This window comes from Lithobates pipiens, unplaced genomic scaffold, assembly GCF_037356315.1.
Source record: "Lithobates pipiens isolate NorthernLeopardFrog02 unplaced genomic scaffold, aLitPip1_a1.2 Scaffold_22, whole genome shotgun sequence".
In the NCBI taxonomy this organism is placed as follows: domain Eukaryota; kingdom Metazoa; phylum Chordata; class Amphibia; order Anura; family Ranidae; genus Lithobates; species Lithobates pipiens.
In genome coordinates, this window is record NW_027507784.1 from 58458491 (window position 1) to 58480180 (window position 21690).

General features: G+C 44.2%; 1 protein-coding gene across 3 annotated transcripts in view; it reads left to right on the forward strand.

Moving 5' to 3' along the window:
* The window catches only part of ACVR1 (activin A receptor type 1), a 154007-nt gene that overhangs the window by 126339 nt on the left and 5978 nt on the right, over positions 1-21690 (forward strand). For all 3 annotated transcript variants that reach the window (XM_077447653.1, XM_077447654.1, XM_077447652.1), the window contains 3 exons: positions 115-261; positions 9324-9599; positions 16568-16765. In XM_077447653.1, the coding sequence (XP_077303779.1) occupies positions 115-261; positions 9324-9599; positions 16568-16765 (621 nt within the window). The remainder of the gene's footprint in view (positions 1-114; positions 262-9323; positions 9600-16567; positions 16766-21690) is intronic.

Genomic DNA, 21690 nt, shown 5'->3' on the forward strand with positions numbered 1-21690 from the left:
CTATCAATTGATAGCAGCTCTATGTACAATTAATCCAGACGTGGGCTTTAACATCACAATAAATCTGTTTGCTTACCATTTATATGATTTTTTTTTTTTTTTTTTTGTCAATAGGTAAGGGCCGTTACGGTGAAGTCTGGCGTGGCCTCTGGCAAGGTGAAAGTGTGGCAGTAAAGATTTTTTCGTCACGAGATGAGAAATCCTGGTTCAGAGAGACCGAGTTATACAACACAGTGCTGCTGAGACATGAAAATATTCTAGGTAAGCCGTTCATAGCACTTGAGCACGCCACCTTGCACACACACATTCCCTTCCTGATGTAGATGAGAGGCTTTGCTGTATTAAGTCCGTGGCATCCGGAATGCGCAGACACATCCTACGGTCTGCTGTAGAATGGAATAGAGCCTAGGCTACTGCCAGTGGCCGGGAATTCTTGGCCAAGCCTTTGAGAGCACAGTCAAATGATCAGTTGGGACAGCGTGGATTTAATTAGCAGTAGCGCCGTCCTGCATTCTCACCAGATGGCAACAGCAGCCTGGAATGCAGGACAGCTACTTGTTTTAGTAACTGTCTGTTAGCAACTTCTGTTAATGGAAAAGTACCACTCTGCGGGACTTGGCTGTGTCAGTCTAGTGTACATGAAGGTTTCAGTTTAACTTGTTCTGGAAGAGCTCTACCATCTCTAAGACTTGATTCCAGTCATATGCGCCGTGCTTTGTTAGAGTTCACATAAGGATATATTCATTTAAAGGTACAATCCACCCACAACTTGATGTTTCATTTTTGCGTTGTTGCTGGCTTGTTTAAAGCCCAAAGGGCAAAAAAGTTTTCCCATGTAGTGGTGCTGTGCCTAGACTGCACAGGTTAACGGCTCACTTTTGTTTAGTGATCTCCAAACTGTGGCCCTTTACTTGCTTTTATTTTGCCCTTAGGGCACTATTTCATCCACTGATGCCAACAGTCTGCCCCCTCCCCACTGACCCCATTGCAGGGGCACAATTCCTCCCAAAGTCACCATAGATGGGGCATTGTATTTTTTATTTTTTCCACCGACATCAGGACCTTTTTGATTACCAATGGCCATAGTACGGCCCCCAAAATGTCTTAAGGGCAGTAAACTGGCCCTTTTTTTAGAGAGTTTGGAGACCCTAGGCTAGGGGATTGCAGAATAGAGAGATACTAACCTAATATTCCTATCCTCCCCACATAAGACCAGTCCCTGTGGCTCATGCTAAACCCTCCCCACTGTCGTGTGCATTTAGACTGTGCCTGACGTCATCGCACCCATAGACATGCTCTGGACATGAGGACGCCTGGAACAGACCACCGCTGGATTGTGGGGGAGTGCCGTTTGCCAGTGGAGCAGAAGATTGGGTGAGTATAAAGCTTTCTCCTCTCGACAAAATTAGTTGACCTGTGCCCAGAGTGGAGCTTAAGGCTGGGTTCACACTGCTGCAATGCGAGAACCCTGCGAATCAACTGCGGGTTCCCGCATCGCACTTGACACGCACGGCAGTTCACACTGCCATATGCGATCTGATGGGGAGTGTCATTATATGTTAACGACACCCCCATTTCAGCTTGCATATGGCACTGCGAACTGACAGTTCGGACATGAATCGGATTGCATATGTGTGAACACACATGCAATCCGATTCTGGTCCGAACAGAAAAAAGGGTCCTGTGCGTGTTTGGACCGAATGCGGTGCGATATCAGCCATACTATCTGTATGGCTGACATCGCACCCGCACAGACATCGCATGTAATGTGAACAGCAGTGCGCTGCGAATTACATGCAATGTCTGGCATCGCGCTAGTGTGAACCGGCACTTAAAGCTCAAGTACAGGCAGCTATAAAAAAAACACAAATGAATACAGAACTGTATTAATTAGAACTAGAGATTCACTGAAATGTCATTGGCCGAAAATTGTGTTTTTGGCATTTTGTTGATAAAGAAATAATAAAATGCAGATAATAGCGCTGAAAATGCATGCGATTTTACTGTGCTTGCGTTGTGCTTTTCATAGGTCATGTGACTCAAAACCGTAACACGGATGCGTTCATCAATGCGTTCTTGCTGCTTTTTTCTCACTAATAGCACTTTCTTTTGGTGGTATTTCATCACCTCTGCAGTTTTTTTTTTTTTTTTTTTTTTTTTTTTTGTGCTATAAACAAAAAAAGCGACCATTTTGAAAAAAATGCATTCTTTTTGTTATAATACATTTCCCCAAAAAATATATTTTAAAAAGTTTTTCTCAGTTTAGGACGATACGTATTCGTCTACATATTTTTGGTGGGAAAAAAAATGCAATAAGCGTTTGGTTTGCACAAAAGTAATAGCGTTCACAAAAGGGGATAGTTTATGGCTTTTTTATTTATTAGTACTGGCGGTGATCAGCGATTTGTATCCTGACTGCGACATTATGGCGCACACATTGGACAATTCTGACACAATTTTGGGACCATTGGCATTAATACAGCTAAAAAACTGCATTGTTTACTGTAAAAATGTGACTGGCGGTGAAGGGGTTAACCACTAGGTGGCAATGTAGGGGTCAAGTGTGTCCTAGGGAGTGATTCTAACTGTGGGGGGGCTGTGTGTGACACATCGCTGATCATGGCTCCCGATTAGAGGGAGCTGTGATCAGTGACGCTAGGCAGAACGGGGAGATGCTTGTTTACATCAGCATCCCCCCGTTCTTCCTCACTGTGAGACGATGTCCGCGGGACCCGCGGTCACGGAGCTCCCGAAGCAAGCCGCCTCTTAAAGGGCAACGTACAGGTACGTTAATCTGCCTGTACGTGCCCTTCTGTCGCAGTATATCTGCGTGAGGCGGTTAGGAAGCAGTTAAAGGGATGCGTTTTTTCTTGAGCTTTTCTTGCGCTAAAGGTGCCGATAATGGCCTAAAATACAATAATATGTAAAAATATATTTTCGATTTCAGCCAAGTGCATCCTGAATCTTCAATTTCGGCACCGGTGCCGAAAATTGAAGATTCAGGATGCATTTGGTGACATCGAAAATATATTTTTACATATTTTGTCCTGCATTTTGTCTTACTAACAATGCTTAGACTGGCAAAGGTAGAAGCAACACAAGGAGCCAATCAGCTGCTGTAATTTTGTGTTAACGATGAACATGCTGATGGGAGGAGAGCAGAGTGGCAGATGAGCTCATCCCTGCTGCTTCTCCTTTGTTATCCAGGCACAGGCTGGAAGAAGAACACAATGTAGTTATATTACTTTTATTAGAAAACCAGGTCTCCTGTGCTGCCAGAAATGGCTGGGCTGTGTGGCAGAGCTGTGTAAGACGAGGTTCACATCTCTGCAGCTGGGGAATGTGTGCAAAATTGTGTGCTGCCTGATATTGCAGTGCGACTTGGGCCGGTGCGCCGTGATAGAATGCAGCATGTCTGCATTTTCTCACAGCATGCTGCAGCACAGTGCTAGGCTGCATTGCAACGTGAATGTAACACATAGCAAACGATTGTTTCCTACGTGACCCTGCAGTGACAGACGTTTTACCTTGCGTTAAAATGTCTGTCACCCCACATAGTGTGGATCGTCCCTGAATACATAGTACACAACTAAAATATACAGTAACTATATGAAATGTTTTTTGGATTATATTTTTTTCTGATCGTGAAATCTTATTTTCAACAAAAAAAAATAATAATAAACATGTTATACTTACCTGCTCTGTGCAGTGGTTTTGCACAGAGCAGCCCCCATCCTCTTCTCGGGTCCCTCTTTGGAGCTCCTGGTCCCTCCCTCCTGTTGAGCGCCCCCACAGCCAAGCAGCTTGCTATGGGGGCAACCAAGCCAAACCACAGCTCCCTGTTTCCATTTAGAGATGGAGCCACGCCCACTTTCTTTTCTTATTTGCTGACCGACTTCGACAGAAGCGAGTGCCAATGGTGCCACGCTGCTGTCTCAGCCAATGAGGAGGTGAGTCCTGGGCAGCCGAGACACTCCTCCTGCAACATTGCTAGATCTAGAGCAGGGTAGGCAGTTTTTTTTTTTGTCTTAATGTGTTTTATATGCATTAAAAAAAGTCTGTGTGCTCCACAACACTTACCTGAGGTCCCTCTAGAGCAGAGGTTGGCAACCTGGTGCCCTCCAGCTGTTGTGGAACTACATTTCCCATGAGACATTGCAAGGCTGGCAGTTATTCCTCCCAGAGGCATGATGGGCCTTGTAGTTCTGCATCAGCTGGAGGGCACCAGGTTGCCTACCCCTGATCTAGAGGGACCTCAGGTAAGTATGGGGGGGGGGGGGGGGGGGGGCTGCTGCACACAGGCTTTTTTTCTTAATGCATAGAACACATTAAAAAGAAAAAACTTCTGCCTTTACAATCACTTTATAAGGAATAGATGTGAACATCAAGTGACATTTCCCTTTATTCCTGGCTGTTTAAAGTTGGTTCACTGATTCGTTTCCCTCCCAGAGTTTCCCTTCTTTGGCTGCTTTTGTTTCCGGAAACGCACATTCCAGACATTTTGTTTTTACATCTCATTGCACGCGGTGTACCTCGCCTGTAAATATGTTTGCATGTTGAGACAGCAGTGCAGCAAAGCGGAGAATTGTTCCTCGCCATGAGATAGGCTGAGCAGCTCCTAGCCGGATACACGGCGTCCCCGCAGAGGATCTGCTCAATTGGGTGTATATCCACAGCGCCTGGGGCTTACCTTCTGCATTCCGTATAATGTCAGTTCCTTTTTTTTTCTTGAAGGTTTTACAAGCACATTCTTAGTGTCTAGGCAAGCCCCTCCTTTTTATTTTTATTTTTTTTTGCGGCTGGTTCTCACATTTTAATAGCTGGATTATGTTTAACACCACGCGTAGCAGTAAGCAGGAGGGGAGGAGTGGAATGAGTCTCTACTTGACACATTGCACAATGCTCTGATATTGGCGGCGCTGAGCTTCTGAGCTTAGGTGAGAGATTAGCCAAGTGAAAGAAAAAGGGTGGCTCTGTTACGGTTACTACTTTATTGTCTGTTTATTACCGAGCTTTAAAAACTTTTCATTCTTTAATTCCCTGGTGCCCAACCTGCGATCCTTTGGCACTCGTTGCGCGGCCCTCGTGGCCCTTCTAGACAGTCTGTGTTTTTGGTTTTCACTCATGCCAGCAAGTGAAACATTTTCTGTAGCCTGGCTTCTAGTAGTTTAATGGTTTGGTTTTTTCACACTAGATTTTTCTATGTTGGCCATCTGCTTTTCATGTTTTTCTTTTCCCCTAATCTTTACAATGATCACATTTTTTAAATGGGCTGTTAGGAGCAAAGAAGGGAAGTGTTCCTTTGTAAAGGGGCTGTGATATTTATGAATCTTGTGTAACGTGTCACCAGTTTATTGCTGCCCTTAAAGTTGTTCTAAAGGCAGAACATTTTTTGCGTTCTCTGCATTAAGGTATAAAAAAAAAAAACCCTTATGCAGCTCCCGTTTTATACTTATCTCAGCTAAATCTTGATCCAGCACTGCGCCTGACAGCAGAAGCTCTCTCGGCTCACACTCCTCATTGGACAGACATTTAATCTGACACCTAACTGACATCACCAGTGACACCAATAATACTATACACTGTCACTGTACTAATTACACTGGCTGGGAAGGGTTTAAAATCTAGGGGCGAACAAGGGGGTGCCTAACAAGTGTAATGTGTGCTATATGTGCTGATTTTTACTCCCTGAAAAAAAGCCACATTTCTGCTCCATTTACAGAGCCCTGTGTTGTTGTTAAACACAGGGCTCTGTGCTGTGATTCGCTAAGATCAGCAGGTTCGGGCCATAAAGCATTGGCCAGGACCTGCTGATTGGCTTGCACTGTACCCATTCACAGCCCGAATGGGGGGGGGGGGGGGGGGCGCGTCAAGCGCACACGCCTCTGCCCGGATTTGCCGGATCAGAGCAGCCATCTTGTTGCCATATATCCGAAACTCATTAACCACTTGCCGCCCGCCCTATAACAAAATGACGGTGGCAAAGTGGTTTCATAATCCTGATCGGACGTCATATGACGTGATCAGGATTATGAGCCGCTGCGCGCATTGCGGCGATCGTTGTTGCGGAGTGTCAGTCTGACACCCTGCAACTACGATCTCGGTAAAGAGTCTCGGACGGAGACTCTACCACGTGATCAGCCGTGTCCAAATACGGCTGATCAAAGCGTAAATAGGAAGAGCCGGTGATTGGCTTTTCCTCACTCGCGTCTGTCAGATGCGAGTAGAGGAGAGCCGATCGGCTGCTCCTCTGACAGGGGGGGGGGCTGTGCTGATCGAATATCAGCCCAGCCCCCCCCCCCCCCGAGGATGCCCACACTGGACCACCAGGGATGCCCAGGACAAGATATGCCACCCTAGACCACAATGGATGCCAATCAGTGCCCATAATGGATGCCAATCGGTGCCCACAATGGGCATCACTGGCATGCATTGTTTGGCACTGATTGGCATCCATTAGTACAGTATATTATAATACAATGCCGCCTATCGGTGCCCCCCTGTGCCGCCTATCGGTGCCCCCCTGTGCCGCCTATCGGTGCCCCCCTGTGCCGCCTATCGGTGCCCCCCTGTGCCGCCTATCGGTGCCCCCCTGTGCCGGAGAAAACGTACTTATTTACAAAGTTTTGAAACTGAAACAAAAAAAAAAAAATTTTCAGTATTTTTTTATTTGTTTAGCAAAAAATAAAAACTGCAGAGGTGATCAAATACCACCAAAAGAAAGCTCTATTTGTGGGGAAAAAATGATAAAAATTTTAATTTGGGTACAGTGTAGCATGACCGCGCAATTGTCATTCAAAGTGCGACAGCGCTGAAAGCTCAAAATTGGTCTGGGCAGGAAGGTGTTTAAGTGCCCGGTATTGAAGTGGTTAAGCAATGTCCCCAGTCTCTGACTACTATGGCATGTTCAGTTTCTGATCATTATCTATAGCATGTTTGGAGTCTGCCCATATCTAGTAGCATGTCCATAGTCTCTGACCATCCCCTGTTGCATGTTTTCTGACTTTGTGTATTACATTCACTAAAACCTGTGTGTAGCCCTTTTGGTGACGTCACGGATACCCACCACCCCCCACCACTGTGTCATTTTTCTGTTCGTTGGCCTTGCTGAACAAAATTTGTCATTTTAAAGAACGTTACCATGTAATGAGAAATGCATGTCAAGAATACAGTAGATGCAGAGATGGTGGTATTAGAAGTTATAGGCAAATTTCAACATCTTGTTCTCATCCAAGCCTTCCTATTGGTCATTCCAACAGACAAGAGGCTTGAAAGATGGCAGAAGGTATAAGATTAAGTCCACTTAAAGCACAAATCCAGCTTTCACCCACACCCATCTTGCCCCTACAACTATTTATTATGATTTCACTATATACTTGACTTATGTTTTTTGGATGGTTAAGTAGAGGCACCTGTGACATCACATGTGCAATCCTGAAAAGTAAAATGGTTGTAAACCCTCACATATACCCAGTAAAGTGATGATACAGAGATGAAACAAATCCACCTACATAAGTTGTACCCATCTATCTGCACCATCCCTCTGCTACATGCTTTCAAAGTGCTGAATTTTTAAAGAGTAAGTTCACCTTTACAGAAAAATCTGTAAGGTGAACTTGCACAGGTTCTGCTCAGTAAGGATACTCATCCTTTTACAGAAAATCACAGCAGCTGCAAATTGAGAAGGAAAGGTCATTTTTAATAACATTCAGTTACAATATGACTTTTGTTGCAATTGTGTATATGCCATATTTTCAGATATTCACCTGCAGATCAACTTTAACCAGTTAAGGACCGCTCTATAGCAGATTTACCACTATAGGGTGGCCCTCCTGTGCAGAGTCGTGTGTGTGTGTGTGTGTGTGTGTGTATGTATGAATGTATATATGTGTGTGTGTATGTATATTATATATACACACACACACACACACACGTGCATGATTCTGCACTTTCGCCTAGCAGCACGCACCACTTCTGCTTTGGGTTTCTCATAGCAGAAGCCGATCTGCAGGTGCTGGGCACTGGATGTCTGACGGGACCTGCTGATCACAGAATGGAGCTCTGCCTATGTAAGGCCCCTTTCCCACTGACAGGTTTTCCTGTGCAAGAAAAATGTTTCCCTTTTAAATCCTATGGAAGTTTTCACACCACTGCCCTGTGGGTGCAGTGCATTTTGAAAAGTCCTGGATGCTGCATCTTTGGTGCGGTGTTGAAAACTGCACCAAAAAATACAGCTTCCCATTGAAATGAATGGAAATTGGGGTAAAAATGCGCATTTTTTTATTTTTTTTTATTTTATTTTTATTTATTTTTTGTAGGTCCAGGCAATCCAAAAACGCATATGAAACACAGCAAACTTGCTGTAAAAATGCATTTGCATTTTTACCACAATTTTGCTATAGAGAGGTGTGAAAGAGCACTAAACGAGGCAGTTCTCCTCCATTCTGACAAGGGGGAAGGGATGGATTTTGTATCCCAAAATAAAATTAAATCCATCACTCCCTGAGTGCGTCTGGATTCACGCTGACAGTGGGAATAAAATGGTGCGAGTTCAGCTGAAGTCGCACCATTCAGTCCCGACTTCAGGGGCGATTCAGAGACACTTGTGTGGTTTTTTGCACAGATGTTTATTGAAATCGCACCCCGAAGTCACTAAAAGTAGTACAGAAACTACTTTTGGGAATCGCTGCGGTGCCGCACTGATACGGAGAGTGCCGTTGCCAGCAATAGCCGCCAATTAGTTTGTAAACGCTATAACCTTTGCACAAACCAATCAACATGCTTATTGGGATTTTTCTTTTACCAAAAATGTGTAGCCAAATACACATTGGCCTAAATTTATTAAGACATTTTTTTATTGGATGGTTTTCATAGCCAAAAGTATAATCGCTCGTTCGCGCTCTCTCTATCGCTCTATTTGTGGGGGGAAAAATTGCATACATTTTCTTTGGGTTCAGCATTGCATGACCGGCCAATTGTCAAAGTGTCATTCTGCAAAAAATAGCCTGGTCATGAAGGGGGTTAAATCTTCCAGAAGTTAAGTGGGTAAAATAATTATTTGTATGAGGCCCATCTGTCTTCATTACATGAGATTTTCACTTTTAATTAGTTGGATTTATTCTTATTTGGGCTTAAGTTTGTCCGGCAAGCTAAGCTGGACACAGGTGCTAATCTGTGTCATAGATGGTAGCTAAGGCTACTGAAGCTGGCTTTCTGCTGCTTTGTGGCTTGCAGAATCTGCCTCATTGACTCTCTCATTCAGCTGTCTGCTGTATTAAAATTGATTGTCCCTCATGTGTGTCTCCTCTTTTTTTTCTGTGAAGGTTTTATCGCCTCGGACATGACTTCCAGAAACTCCAGCACTCAGCTGTGGCTGATTACTCACTATCATGAAATGGGATCTCTCTATGATTACTTGCAAGTGACGACCTTGGACACTGTGATGTGCCTCCGCGTCGTCTTGTCCATCGCCAGCGGACTGGCACATCTACACGTAGAGATATTCGGCACCCAGGGAAAGCCGGCCATTGCTCACCGAGATTTGAAGAGCAAGAACGTTCTTGTGAAGAAGAATGGCCAGTGCTGTATAGCAGATCTAGGTAATCCATTTTTTATTTTTTTCAGGTCAAGCCAAATTCACAAACAAGGGTTTATTTCAATCATTGGGGTTCATTAAAGCAGACCTGTCATTACAGAATTATGTAAGAGGCCATTGTTGCCTCATGTTGATGTGCCCTTGTTCAAGAGCATACAAGGCTGAGACGTGTGGAAGGGAAAGGAGGACACGGCAAAGTAGTTCATGACAAAAAGGAACAGTTAGTTAAATTCATGTTCATCAGATAAAAATGAAAGCTGGACTCCAGGAAACAACTACCGTATATACTCGAGTATAGGCCGACCCGAATATAAGCCGAGGCCCCCAATTTACCCCCAAAAAAACTGGCAAACTTATTGACTCGTGTATAAGCCGAGGGTGAGACATGCCTGTCCATCCCTGTGTGTCCGTCCATCCCTGTGTGTCCGTCCATCCCTGTGTGTCCGTCCATCCCTGTGTGTGTGTGTCCATCCATCCCTGTGTGTGTGTGTGTATCCATCCATCCATCCCTGTGTGTGTGTGTGTATCCATCCATCCATCCCTGTGTGTGTGTGTGTATCCATCCATCCATCCCTGTGTGTGTGTGTGTATCCATCCATCCATCCCTGTGTGTGTGTGTGTGTCCAGCCTACCTGTGTCCCGAGCCTTTGTCCCGAGCCTCCGTCCCGTGCCTTGCCTCCTTGCCTCCGTGCCTTGCCGCCGTGCCTTGCCGCCGTCCCGTCCCGTCCCGTGCCGTCCCGTCCCGTGCCGTGCCTTGCCTTGCCTCCGTCCCGTGCCCTCTTCGTCGGCGCCTCGGCGGCCATTGTAAAATTCAAAAGCTGCGCCGCCGCCTTCGCCTGTGATAGGCGGAACACTGAATTTCCCAGCAGCCTGTGTTCCGCCTATCACGTACATCGTATCATCCTCGTCCGTAGTACGAGGATGATACGATGTCCGTGATAGGCGGAACACAGGCTGCTGGGAAATTCAGTGTTCCGCCTATCACAGGCGAAGGCGGAGCTTTTGAATTATAGAATGGCCGCTGTCTGTCTGCTCGACACGCTGATCGAGCGGGCAGACAGCGATGACTCGAGTATAAGCCGAGGGGGGCACTTTCAGCCTCAAAAAAGAGGCTGAAAATCTCGGCTTATACTCGAGTATATACGGTAATGACCCTTGCAATCCAATGTGGTTCCACCTGTACTGCAAGAGTGAAATGTTTTGTCCATGGGAAACCTAAAAAACAACTATATGAATACCTTAGTCCTTGCCCCCCCCCCCGGCTTCCTTTTAGCTATGCCACCAGTACCCTGAGGCTAGGTTCACATTGTAGCGTATCGGGATTGGGCAGAAGATCATGTGTGTTCCTGACAGACAACCCGCTGCTCTATACTAGTGGTGTGGGTGGATGAGGGTGCCTTTCATTTTTAGTGGCACCCCACACGTCAGCAAAATGTGTTCAGTGCAGCAAAATTCCAATAAAGAGGAGTAGGGTAGCCCATTGAAATGAACAAATATGAACCAAGCCTTAAGCCACTCCATTTTCCCTCATTCACATGGATGTACAGTGAGGGGGGAAAAAGTATTTTGATCCCCTGTTGATTTTGCACGTTTGCTCACTGACAAAGAAATGATCGTTTTTCTGTCTCTCACTGTTAAAAGAAACCTACCATTGAAACCAACAAAAAAAATCCAGAAAAATGCCTGTCAAAAAAAGTTATAAATTGTTTTGCCTTTTAATGAGTGAAATAAGTATTTGACCCCTTTGCAAAACATGACTTGGTACTTGGTGGCAAAACCCTTGTTGGCAATCAGAGGTCAGACGTGTCTTGTAGTTGGCCACCAGGTTTGCACACATCTCAGGAAGGATTTTGTCCCACTCCTCTTTGCAGATCCTCTCCAAGTCATTAAGGTTTTGACGTTTGGCAATTTATCCTTTAGCTCCATCCACACATTTTCTATGGGATTAAGGTTGGCAGAGTGGCTAGGCCACTCCAGGACCTTAATGTGCTTTTTGAGCCACTCCTTTGTTGCCTTGGCCATGTGTTTTTAATCATTGTCATGCTGGAATACACACCCAGGACCTGGATTTGAGGCTACATGGCCCCCTCCATCGCCCCTTTGATGCGGTGAAGGTGTCCTGTCCCCTTAGCAGAAATACACCCCCAAAGCATAATGTTTCCACCTTTTGCTGGTGGGATGGTGTTCTTGGGGTCATAGGCAGCATTCCTCCTCATTCTCCAAACATGGCGAGGGAAGCTGATGCCAAAGAGCTTGATTTTGGTCTCATCTGACATAACACTTTCACCCAGTTCTCCTCTGAATCATTCAGATGTTCATTCGCAAACTTCAGTCCAGCCTGTACATGTGCTTTCTTGAGCAGGGGTACCTTTCAGGCGCTGCAGGATTTCGGGCCTTCATGGCGTATTGTGTTGCCAATTGTTGTCTTGGTGACTATGGTCCCAGCTGCCTTGAGATCATTGAAAAGATTCTCCTGTGTAGTTCTGGGCTGATTCCTCACCGTTCTCATGATCACTCTAACTCCGCGAGGTTAGATCTTGCATGGAGCCCCAGACCAAGGGAGGTTGACAGTTGTTTTGTGTTTTTTATTCCGTTTGCGAATAATCGCACCAACTGTTGTCACCCTCTCATCAAGCTGCTTGGCGATGGTCTTGTAGCCCATTCCAGCCTTGTGTAGGTCTACAATCCCTGTCTCTGACATCCTTGGACAACTCTTTGATCTTGGCCATGGTGGAGAAATTGGAATCTGATTGCTTCTGTGGAAGGGTGTCTTTTTTTTATACAGGTAACACACTGAGATTAGGAGCACTCCCTTTAAGAGAGTGCTCCTAATCTCAGCTTGTTGCCTGTATAGAAGACATCTGGGAGCCAGAAATCTTGCAGATTAATAGGGGATCCAATACTTATTTCACTCATTAAAATGCAAATCAATTTTATAACTTTTTTTGAAATGCGTTTTACTGGATTTTTGTTTTTCTTTCTATCTCTCGCTGTTAAAACCTACCATTTAAAATTATAGACTGATCATTTCTTTGTCAGTGGGCAAACATTTAAAATAAGCAGGGGATCAAATACTTTTTTCCCCTCACTGTACTTATGAATACAGCTGTGCAAAGGGCTGTCCCCCTCATGCAGGCAGTCCAATTCATGTCTATTGGGATACATCAGTTGCACAGACAGGGCCGTGTACGGAGTGCAGGCACCTGGCGAGTGCCGTGTACAGAGTGCTACCTCTACCCCCAAAGCTTCCTCACATCTAGTCCAGCTCTAGTACTTCCCTGTGTAGACGGCTCTACCTCGCCTTGCAGTGAGATCGTTTTCTCTCCGATTCTTGAGATCTGTCCTTGCTGTGAGCTCATTCAGGGATCTGTTAGTTCCGGGAGCAGCTAAGAGCAAAGCTGCCCCTTGTAAACACAGAAGGCTTCTGTGTTTTACAAGAGGCAGTGGGGAGTGGACATAGATGGTGAGAGCCGGAGGTGACCGAATGGTGCTCTGCCACCTTCAAGCTGCAGAACTGTGTGCAAGGGTCATGTGACAAGGCCTGGCAGTGAGGAACAAGAAGGAATGGGGACAAGCACAGACTTCCTCAAAGTTGCTGTTTGCATAGTAGAGAGCCAAGACTTTTGGGGTGCTATGAATGGACAATGAGAAGATGTGCTGGTACCATTCGATGCCAGCATTGACGTGGCACAACCAGTTCAATACCAAAATTTGAATATTGTTGCTTAAGCAGGCATTTTACTATAGCAAAGCGGTTTATTAGACTTGGTGATGCACAGTAACCAGGCCGGTAAAATAGCCGACACTGCAAGGAGAAATGAATTCTGACTTATTTGTCTTTATTGCTTAGAGCTTAGGCAAACGCATAGAGCTGCTAATGAGCAGGGCCCTCTGGTTCCTCCTGTATTGAATTGTTTTGTAACTGTACTGTTTGCCCTAACATTGTAAAGCCCTGTGCAAACTGTTGGTGCTTTATAAACTACCGTATATACTCGAGTATAGGCCGACCCGAATATAAGCCGAGGCCCCCAATTTACCCCCAAAAAACTGGAAAAAATTATTGACTCGTGTATAAGCCGAGGGTGAGACATGCCTGTCCATCCCTGTGTGTCCGTCCATCCCTGTGGGTCCATCCATCCCTGTGTGTGTGTCCATGCATCCGTGTGTGTGTGTGTGTGTGTCCATGCATCCGTGTGTGTGTGTGTGTGTGTCCATGCATCCGTGTGTGTGTGTGTGTGTGTGTCCATGCATCCGTGTGTGTGTGTGTGTGTCCATGCATCCGTGTGTGTGTGTGTGTCCGTGCAGCCTACCTGTGTCCGTGCAGCCTGCGTCCCGTGCAGCCTGCGTCCCGTGCAGCCTGCGTCCCGTGCAGCCTGCGTCCCGTCCAGCCTGCGTCCCGTCCAGCCTGCGTCCCGTCCAGCCTGCGTCCCGTCCCGTCCCGTCCCGAGCCGAGCCTCCGTCCTTCAGCTCTTCGTCGGCGCCTCCGTCGGTGATAGGCGGAACACTCAATTTCCCACTGACTGCTGTTCCGCCTATCGGATGTCCGTGATAGGCGGAACACTCAATTTCCCAGCAGCCTGTGTTCCGCCTATCACGGGCATCGTCTCATCCTCGTCCGTAGTACGAGGATGAGACGATGTCCGTGATAGGCGGAACACAGGCTGCTGGGAAATTCAGTGTTCCGCCTATCACAGGCGAAGGCGGAGGCGGAGGCGTGGCGTTTGAATGTTAGAATGGCCGCTGTCTGTCTGCTCGATACGCTGATCGAGCAGGCAGACAGCGATGACTCGAGTATAAGCCGAGGGGGGCACTTTCAGCCTCAAAAAAGAGGCTGAAAATCTCGGCTTATACTCGAGTATATACGGTATGTACAATAATAAGCCAATGGCTTTGAACATTGGGCACTTGTCTAATGGTTTTCATTCCAGTGATGTCCAGAAGATGGCAGCCTTTATCGTCCTGTACTCTGAATTTTTACTAAAGAATCTAGTTACATTTACTCAAACTTGGGTTTTACATTACAAATAAAGTATAGGAACAGTTTTGTGATTCTAAAGGGACTTCGGTAGTAATATTCATTGTGCTATCATTATTTTTACAGTTATTTTGTTACAGCGGATTACACTGTAATTTGATTGTAATGGGTTACATTTCATAGGAGATCATTTTTAAATGGAGTCAATTTCCGGGACTGGGGTGTGATGATGCCCCATCCTGCACTGCTGATGTAAATGCCCACCTATGGTGCAAACATTCGTTGAGGATAGGGCAGACAGATTACAAGACTTGTGCATCGCATTACAAATCCTTTTTGTCTGGTAAAACATTTGCAGTGTAATTATTTTAAATGTCTATTTAGTGGTTTGGATAAGTTGTCTTTTAAAGCCTAAATCATTAACCAGCATTTGTTTGATAGAAAATTACTAGCATTTAACCCCCAAATAAATATATTTATTATAAATCTAAATTATATATATATGCGCTGACACCCTAGGGAATAAAATGGCTTTCTTTGCTTTGCTTTTTTTTTTATTATTTTTATTTTTTTTATGTCGCATTGTGTTAGTGCAATGGTTTTTTTGAACTACGTTTTTGGGGGGGGGGGGATACACTTTAATGAATGAAAAAAAATATGAAAGATGTTACACTGAGTAAATATATACCGAACATGCCATGCTTTAAAATTGCACAGGCTCATTGAATGGTGACAAACTACAATACTTAAAAATCTCCCTAGGCGACACTTTAAAACTTTAAAACATTTTTTTAGAGTTTGAGGCGGTCTAGCACTATAATTATTACGATTATTACTATTGGTCTACCGTTCGTGGAGAAACCTCACGTGTGATGCGAACACCATTTACATACGTATGTGTTCGCTTCTGTGAACAAGCACAGAGGGATGGGGCGCTTTGAATTATTATTATTTTTTTTTTTTTTTTTTTTTTTTTTTTTTACACATTTTTCTTTTTTTTTTTTTATTTTTTTTTTTATTACTTTTATTTCTATTACAAGGAATGTAAACATCCCCTGTAATAGAAATAAGGATGACAGATCCTCTTTTATGGAGAGATCTGAGGTCAAAAATCTCTTTACATTCTTAAAAAGCAAACAATCAAAAAATAAATAAATTAGGTACTTCCACCCTGGACTGGTCTTTCAAGGCCATATGGGCGACCAAAGACTATCTAGCATGGTCAGATCATTTCTCAGGTGCACCAGTGGAGTAAGTTATGATTTAAAAAGTAGCCAAACCAACTGTGATTAGTGGCTCATATGATCTCTATCCTTCAATAAAAGCAGTTTTTGGAATGATCAGTCATGCGTTACAATATCAATGCCAAAATGTCCCAATTTTTGCCAGGATATGCAGTGTTTTGAGCACAACTGTATATGGATTTAGCTGGCGTTCCACTTGGATCAGGAATGGGGATGCAAGCTTGCACCTGAGCATTCGCCTAAACCTCTTACCTAGAATTAATAAAGACCAGTGCATACAGATTTTACCACCCATAGTGTCTCACGTGCGTTCTAAAAGTGGGCCAAATTCCTGTTCTTCTCCAGAACTTGCACTTGAATTTCGCACATGCTGCACCACTTTTAGAACACACGCGTGGCACTTTGGCAAAATCTTCCTGCGCCAGTGTATATCGAAAGGGTTGATCTTAATGATCTGCTCTTTCGTCAGATACAAACTGTTGCTATTTTATTTAGAATTTTGGACAGGCGTTGCACCACAATGTGAAAGTGGCACATTTTAAAACTACTGTACCTGAATTAGTCACATAAGCTTCTGTCAGAACCGAAAGTGTTGCAGATGCTGCTTGAATGTGGCGCAATACATTAACAGGAGGGATTAACGCCCACAAAAGTTATGCAGCTGCTTTATTGGATTCTCCCCGCTGTCTCTAAAAAGATCCTTAAAGCAGATTTTTGATCCATTGCCAACACCATGTTTCTTTCCTTTTTCAGGATTGGCCGTGATACACTCGCAGTCCACCAATCAGCTGGATGTTGGGAATAACCCCCGGGTGGGGACGAAACGGTACATGGCTCCAGAAGTTTTAGATGAGACAATCCAGGTGGACTGTTTCGACTCTTACAAGAGAGTGGACATTTGGGCTTTTGGACTGGTCCTCTGGGAAGTTGCCAGACGAATGGTTAGCAACGGTAAGTTGTTTTGTTTTTCCAGTCTCCTGCCATCCATTTCATCCCATCTCTCTTCGTCCTGGCCCTGTCCTTCTTAGAACCGCTGGCTCAGGCTGCTATTTTCAACAAATAAAATGTTTGAGTGTTATTTAGATCTGAACTGTCACCTAATTTAAGGATTTGTTGCTGTGTTTCAGCGTTTTGTCTGGCGCGTCGCCTTAGCTGCCCTGTGGGGGTGTTCAAAGTTACATCCATAAATATATCTCTATTTATTCCAGTTATAAAGTCATTTTATTTTTAAAGTGAGGACAGAATAATAGTCATGTTTTTAATAATGTTTATTATTAATGCACTTTTCCTGCTAGGGACATTCATAATTCATGTATTCCTAATATTCCCTATTAAAGTGGAAGTAAACCCTTTCTTTTAACTTGTACCTACCGGTAAGCTTATAATGAGGATTACCTGTAGGTACCACGAATATCTCCTGCGATGCACATTATGACTTATTTTTGTAGTGTTTATAAAAAATAAAAAAAAGTTAAAAGGAAAATTGGTGCTGTTTACTACCGCTTTGTGCTTCTTTTTTTTTCTGTGCACATGGTACAGTAGGAATGGGCAATTCACAAGACCAAGGGTATTGCAAAATCATTGCATTACACATTCATTTTTAGGAAGTCACCAAGGGCTTCTACGCCATATGGCTAGAAGTATGTGGCCAACCCTCTCAAACCGAGGTGTTTCCAGTGAAAGATACTTCTCATGCTACATCTTACATAGACGTTTTAGGCAATTATGTGCTTCCAACCTTGTACCAACAATTTGGGAAAGGTGCTTTTCTGTTCCAGCATGGCTGCACCCCGGTACACAATACTAAGTCCATGAGTTGTAGGCCAAGTAAGCTGTGTAAGAACATGAGTGGCCTGCACAGAGCTTGTACCTCAACCCTATTGAGTATCTTTTTGATATAAAATGGAACACCAAATGTGAGTCTAGTTTCCCCATCCAACCGCACCTACCTTCACAACTGCCCTTTTGTCAGAATGGATGCAAGTCCCCTCACACACCAAAATTTTGCGGAAAGCCTTCCCCCAAAAGTGAAGGAGTTTGGAAATGGAATGTCCAAACACGCTCATATAGGTGTGATGGTCAGGTGCCCCCAAATCTTTGCCTATACTGTATCGTGCATATGCCCAGTGTGTGAACTTGTTGTTTGAGAACCTTAGGGCAGCCATGACAGCTTGGCTAACAGTTTAGCATTACAGTAGAACTCCCTCATCCCTTTATGTTCAGGAATTTATAGACTTTATACTTCAAAAGAGCTGTTATCTCAACATAGAGATGTGGGCCTGGCACGATGTCCAGGCCTATCGTAAAACTGTTACCCTCTCAATTCAGAGAACCAGCAGATACCAGTTCTAAATACCTTAGTGCACGTAAAGCTTAAACCGTGGAATAATTATGAAATTTCAGCATGTTTCCTAACTTCCAAAGTAATAGCACAGCCATAATATGGACATATTTAGTTTCCTCAAATGATTTATAACGTTTCAAGTCCAGACACCCCTATGGCAGGTCATATGGGAAACCACTGGTACCCCTTATTCCTCCTAGGTAAACTAGGCCTTGAAGATCTGGCACGTGTATTCTTTTTGAAGCAAATGTCACGCTGAACAATAATATGGATATTCACAGTCTGTAAACAGTAGAAATGCAGAGATATGATTATGTATCACAAAGTGTACCTGGGACATGGTAGTGGGTGTAGACACCACCTAGCAACCAACCCCTAAACAAGATGGCCAGACGATTGGTCTCTGGTCGCTGTCAACACCCCTTTGATCTGACAGAAAAGAGGAGATGCCAAGACAATGGGCAGTTCTCCTTATACCATCCATGCAGGAACATCTGCCAAGTTTGAGAACCAATTAACCAGCTCATCGATCAAATTCTGATAAACCCTCGGACATTAATTTCAAGTATTCTTCCTGCCCAATTCTACCTTATTTCTTTGTGGCTGTATATTGTCTTTTATCTTTTTAAAACCTCTTTTTTTTTCCTGTAAATTTTTATTTGCACTTTTTGACCTTTTCATAATAAACCCTTATTTTGAAGTGTTAACCTTGTCTCTAAAGCTCTTAATGGAAGCTATAAATGAACCTGCCTCTTGAAGAACACTGTTTTAGAGTAAGGCCGCGTACACACGCGGGGACTGTTCGCTGAAACTGTCCGCTGAAACCAAGTTTCAGCGGACAGTCCGCTCGTGTGTGGGCTTTCAGCGGACAGTTTCAGCGAACAGTCCGCTGAACAAGGTTTTTCGGAAATTCCGAAAAACTGTACGCTGAAACCTTGTTTCAGCGGACAGTCCCCGCGTGTGTAGGCTTGTTCGTCAAACAAAGTTGCGCGCATGCTCAGAAAGGATTTTCACGCCGAAAGTTATAATGCAGTGTATAGGACGTCGTATTTTTCGTCCCGTCGTACGTGCCGTTCACGTCATCGCGCACGGTTTCAGCAAACTGTTCGTCCGTCGTGTGTGGCCATGTCCGTCCATGCTAATTTTGAGCGGACTGTTTGCCGAAACTGTTTGACGGACAAAGTTGGGCAAACAGTCCCCGCGTGTGTACGCGGCCTAAGGCCTCTGAGCAGACCTGTCTGTGGTGGCCGTGTGTGTTGCAGACGCTTATTCTGAAATCATAATTGGTATTACTAAATTGATGGAAATCCTGACCCTTCCTAAACAAACGTCATTGGTGGCAGTTAAAGGGTTAATTGCGTAAATAGCCCAGTGACAATTGCTCTCAGGCTGCCGGCACTTAGATTGTAGCCCTGCAAGCTGGAAAATCTTTGTTTCTGGGTGCAGCTGAGAGTGGCATTGTTACAAAAGTGACAGCGCGGTGTGAGATTGGCCGATTCTTCGTCACAAGTTAGCGAGGAGGGCAGGGTTCTGACACCCGCCTTCATCACACTTGGGTTTATTGTTTCAGAGAGATAATGACCCGGCTGTACTTGGCCTCTGATTGCATGGGAAGAGACCCCCCCCCCCCCCCCCCCCCACTAAAAGTTTACCACACATTATTGCAGTTTTAAAAAGTTTTCATATTATAATAGGCAACCTGGAATGTCCAATACAATGAAGCCGGCTTCTTGAAAACCTCTATTGGAACAATTCTTGGCTGCATAGCAGGTTACAGGAGGATTGACCAAGGCCTTACCCATAGCATAAATAAAGCATTGTGCATCTGTTGTGTTTTTCATAAGTCAATTTACTTAAAAAAAAAAACACATTTAAAGAAATGTAATACGGGTGCGTTCTTGCTGCGTTTTCCATGCATTTCAACAAGGTCTGTTTTTGCTGACCAAAAATGTAGTAAGCAAATTTAACACTGCATTGAAGCACAATGGACCGGTGTGAAGTCATGCATAGAATTTAAGGGGAAACCTGTTTCTTGAGCTTTTCTTGCGCTAAAGATGCCAACAATGGCCCACAATAAATTCATATTAATTTTAAGTTCATGATATGAATTAAAAAGTCGAATGAAATACAATTATATAAAAAAAAAAAAATTTTTTTTTTAAAACTAATTTTCTGGCACAAAGTTTTCCCTTCGGTGCACCTCCTAGATTTAATAGGTGACAGGTAGGGTTGCACTGATATTGTTGCCGACACTAAGCATTTGCACAAGTACTTGTACTCCTGCAAATTTTCTGATACCTAAAAGTGATAACTTTGCAGTGCGATTTGAGTCCATACAAAATGAATAGTCTCAAATCGCACTGCAAAGAAGGGCAATTGATTTGCACACAAATGCGGTGCGATTCCTGTGCGAATCACATGCAGTTTCCTACACTGCTCCTGTGTGAACTCAGGCTGAAGTCACTAGGACAAGCATGGGTTCACACAGGAGCAATTCTGGGAAACCTCATGTGATTTGGACAGGAATTGCACTGCATTCCTGTTCATGTCACAATCGGTTCTTTGCAGCGCGATTTGAGGCCATATCACAAAGCTTTGGGTTAGGGATGCACCACTACCTTTTTGCCAATTACCGATACCTACCACAACTGTTTTGTTTTAAAGTTATTTACAAATGAAATGGATATTTTTTTTATTTAGTGCTCTTTCAATGTGAACTGTATGTGTGTGATCTCTCTCTCTCTCTCTCTCTCGATTCTCTCTCTCTCTCGATTCTCTCTCTCTCTCGATTCTCTCTCTCTCTCGATTCTCTCTCTCTCTCGATTCTCTCTCTCTCTCTCTCTCGATTCTCTCTCTCTCTCTCTCTCGATTCTCTCTCTCTCTCTCTCGATTCTCTCTCTCTCTCTCTCGATTCTCTCTCTCTCTCTCGATTCTCTCTCTCTCTCTCGATTCTCTCTCTCTCTCTCGATTCTCTCTCTCTCTCTCTCTCTCTCTCTCTCTCTCTCTCTCTCTCTCTCTCTCTCTCTCTCTCTCGATACTATTATCAGTGCAACCCTACACTCGGTATTGAGTACTTGTGTATAAGTATAGGGATTCATAGTCGCCAGTCAAAAAACTGTATTGGTGCAGCCCTAGTGGCAGGTGTTTTGAAGAAAAACACTCTTTGGAAATTTTACACAACTTTGATTTTTCTTCTATTCAGTGTGATCCTTTCAGGAACGGTCTGTCAGTATGTTCTTATTTGTGTGCTTCGCACTTGTCTGGTTCCTCTGGATCTTGGCTGCAGGCGATGTAGCACTTTTAGCTTATTTGGCTCCTTCCTTTGTACACTTCCTCCTGATGGGTACATGCTGTTCTATTGGTGTTTCCTCTATCCCACCAGTGCACAGCTATGCCCGCTAGGCATCATTTTTATTACACTTGAAAGGCCCTGAATGAAGATGTGTTGGACAGTTTTATATTTAGACATTTTTAAAATTGAAAACCTGATGAAATTCAAGGATATAAACTTCTAGAAGTTAAAATAACTTGT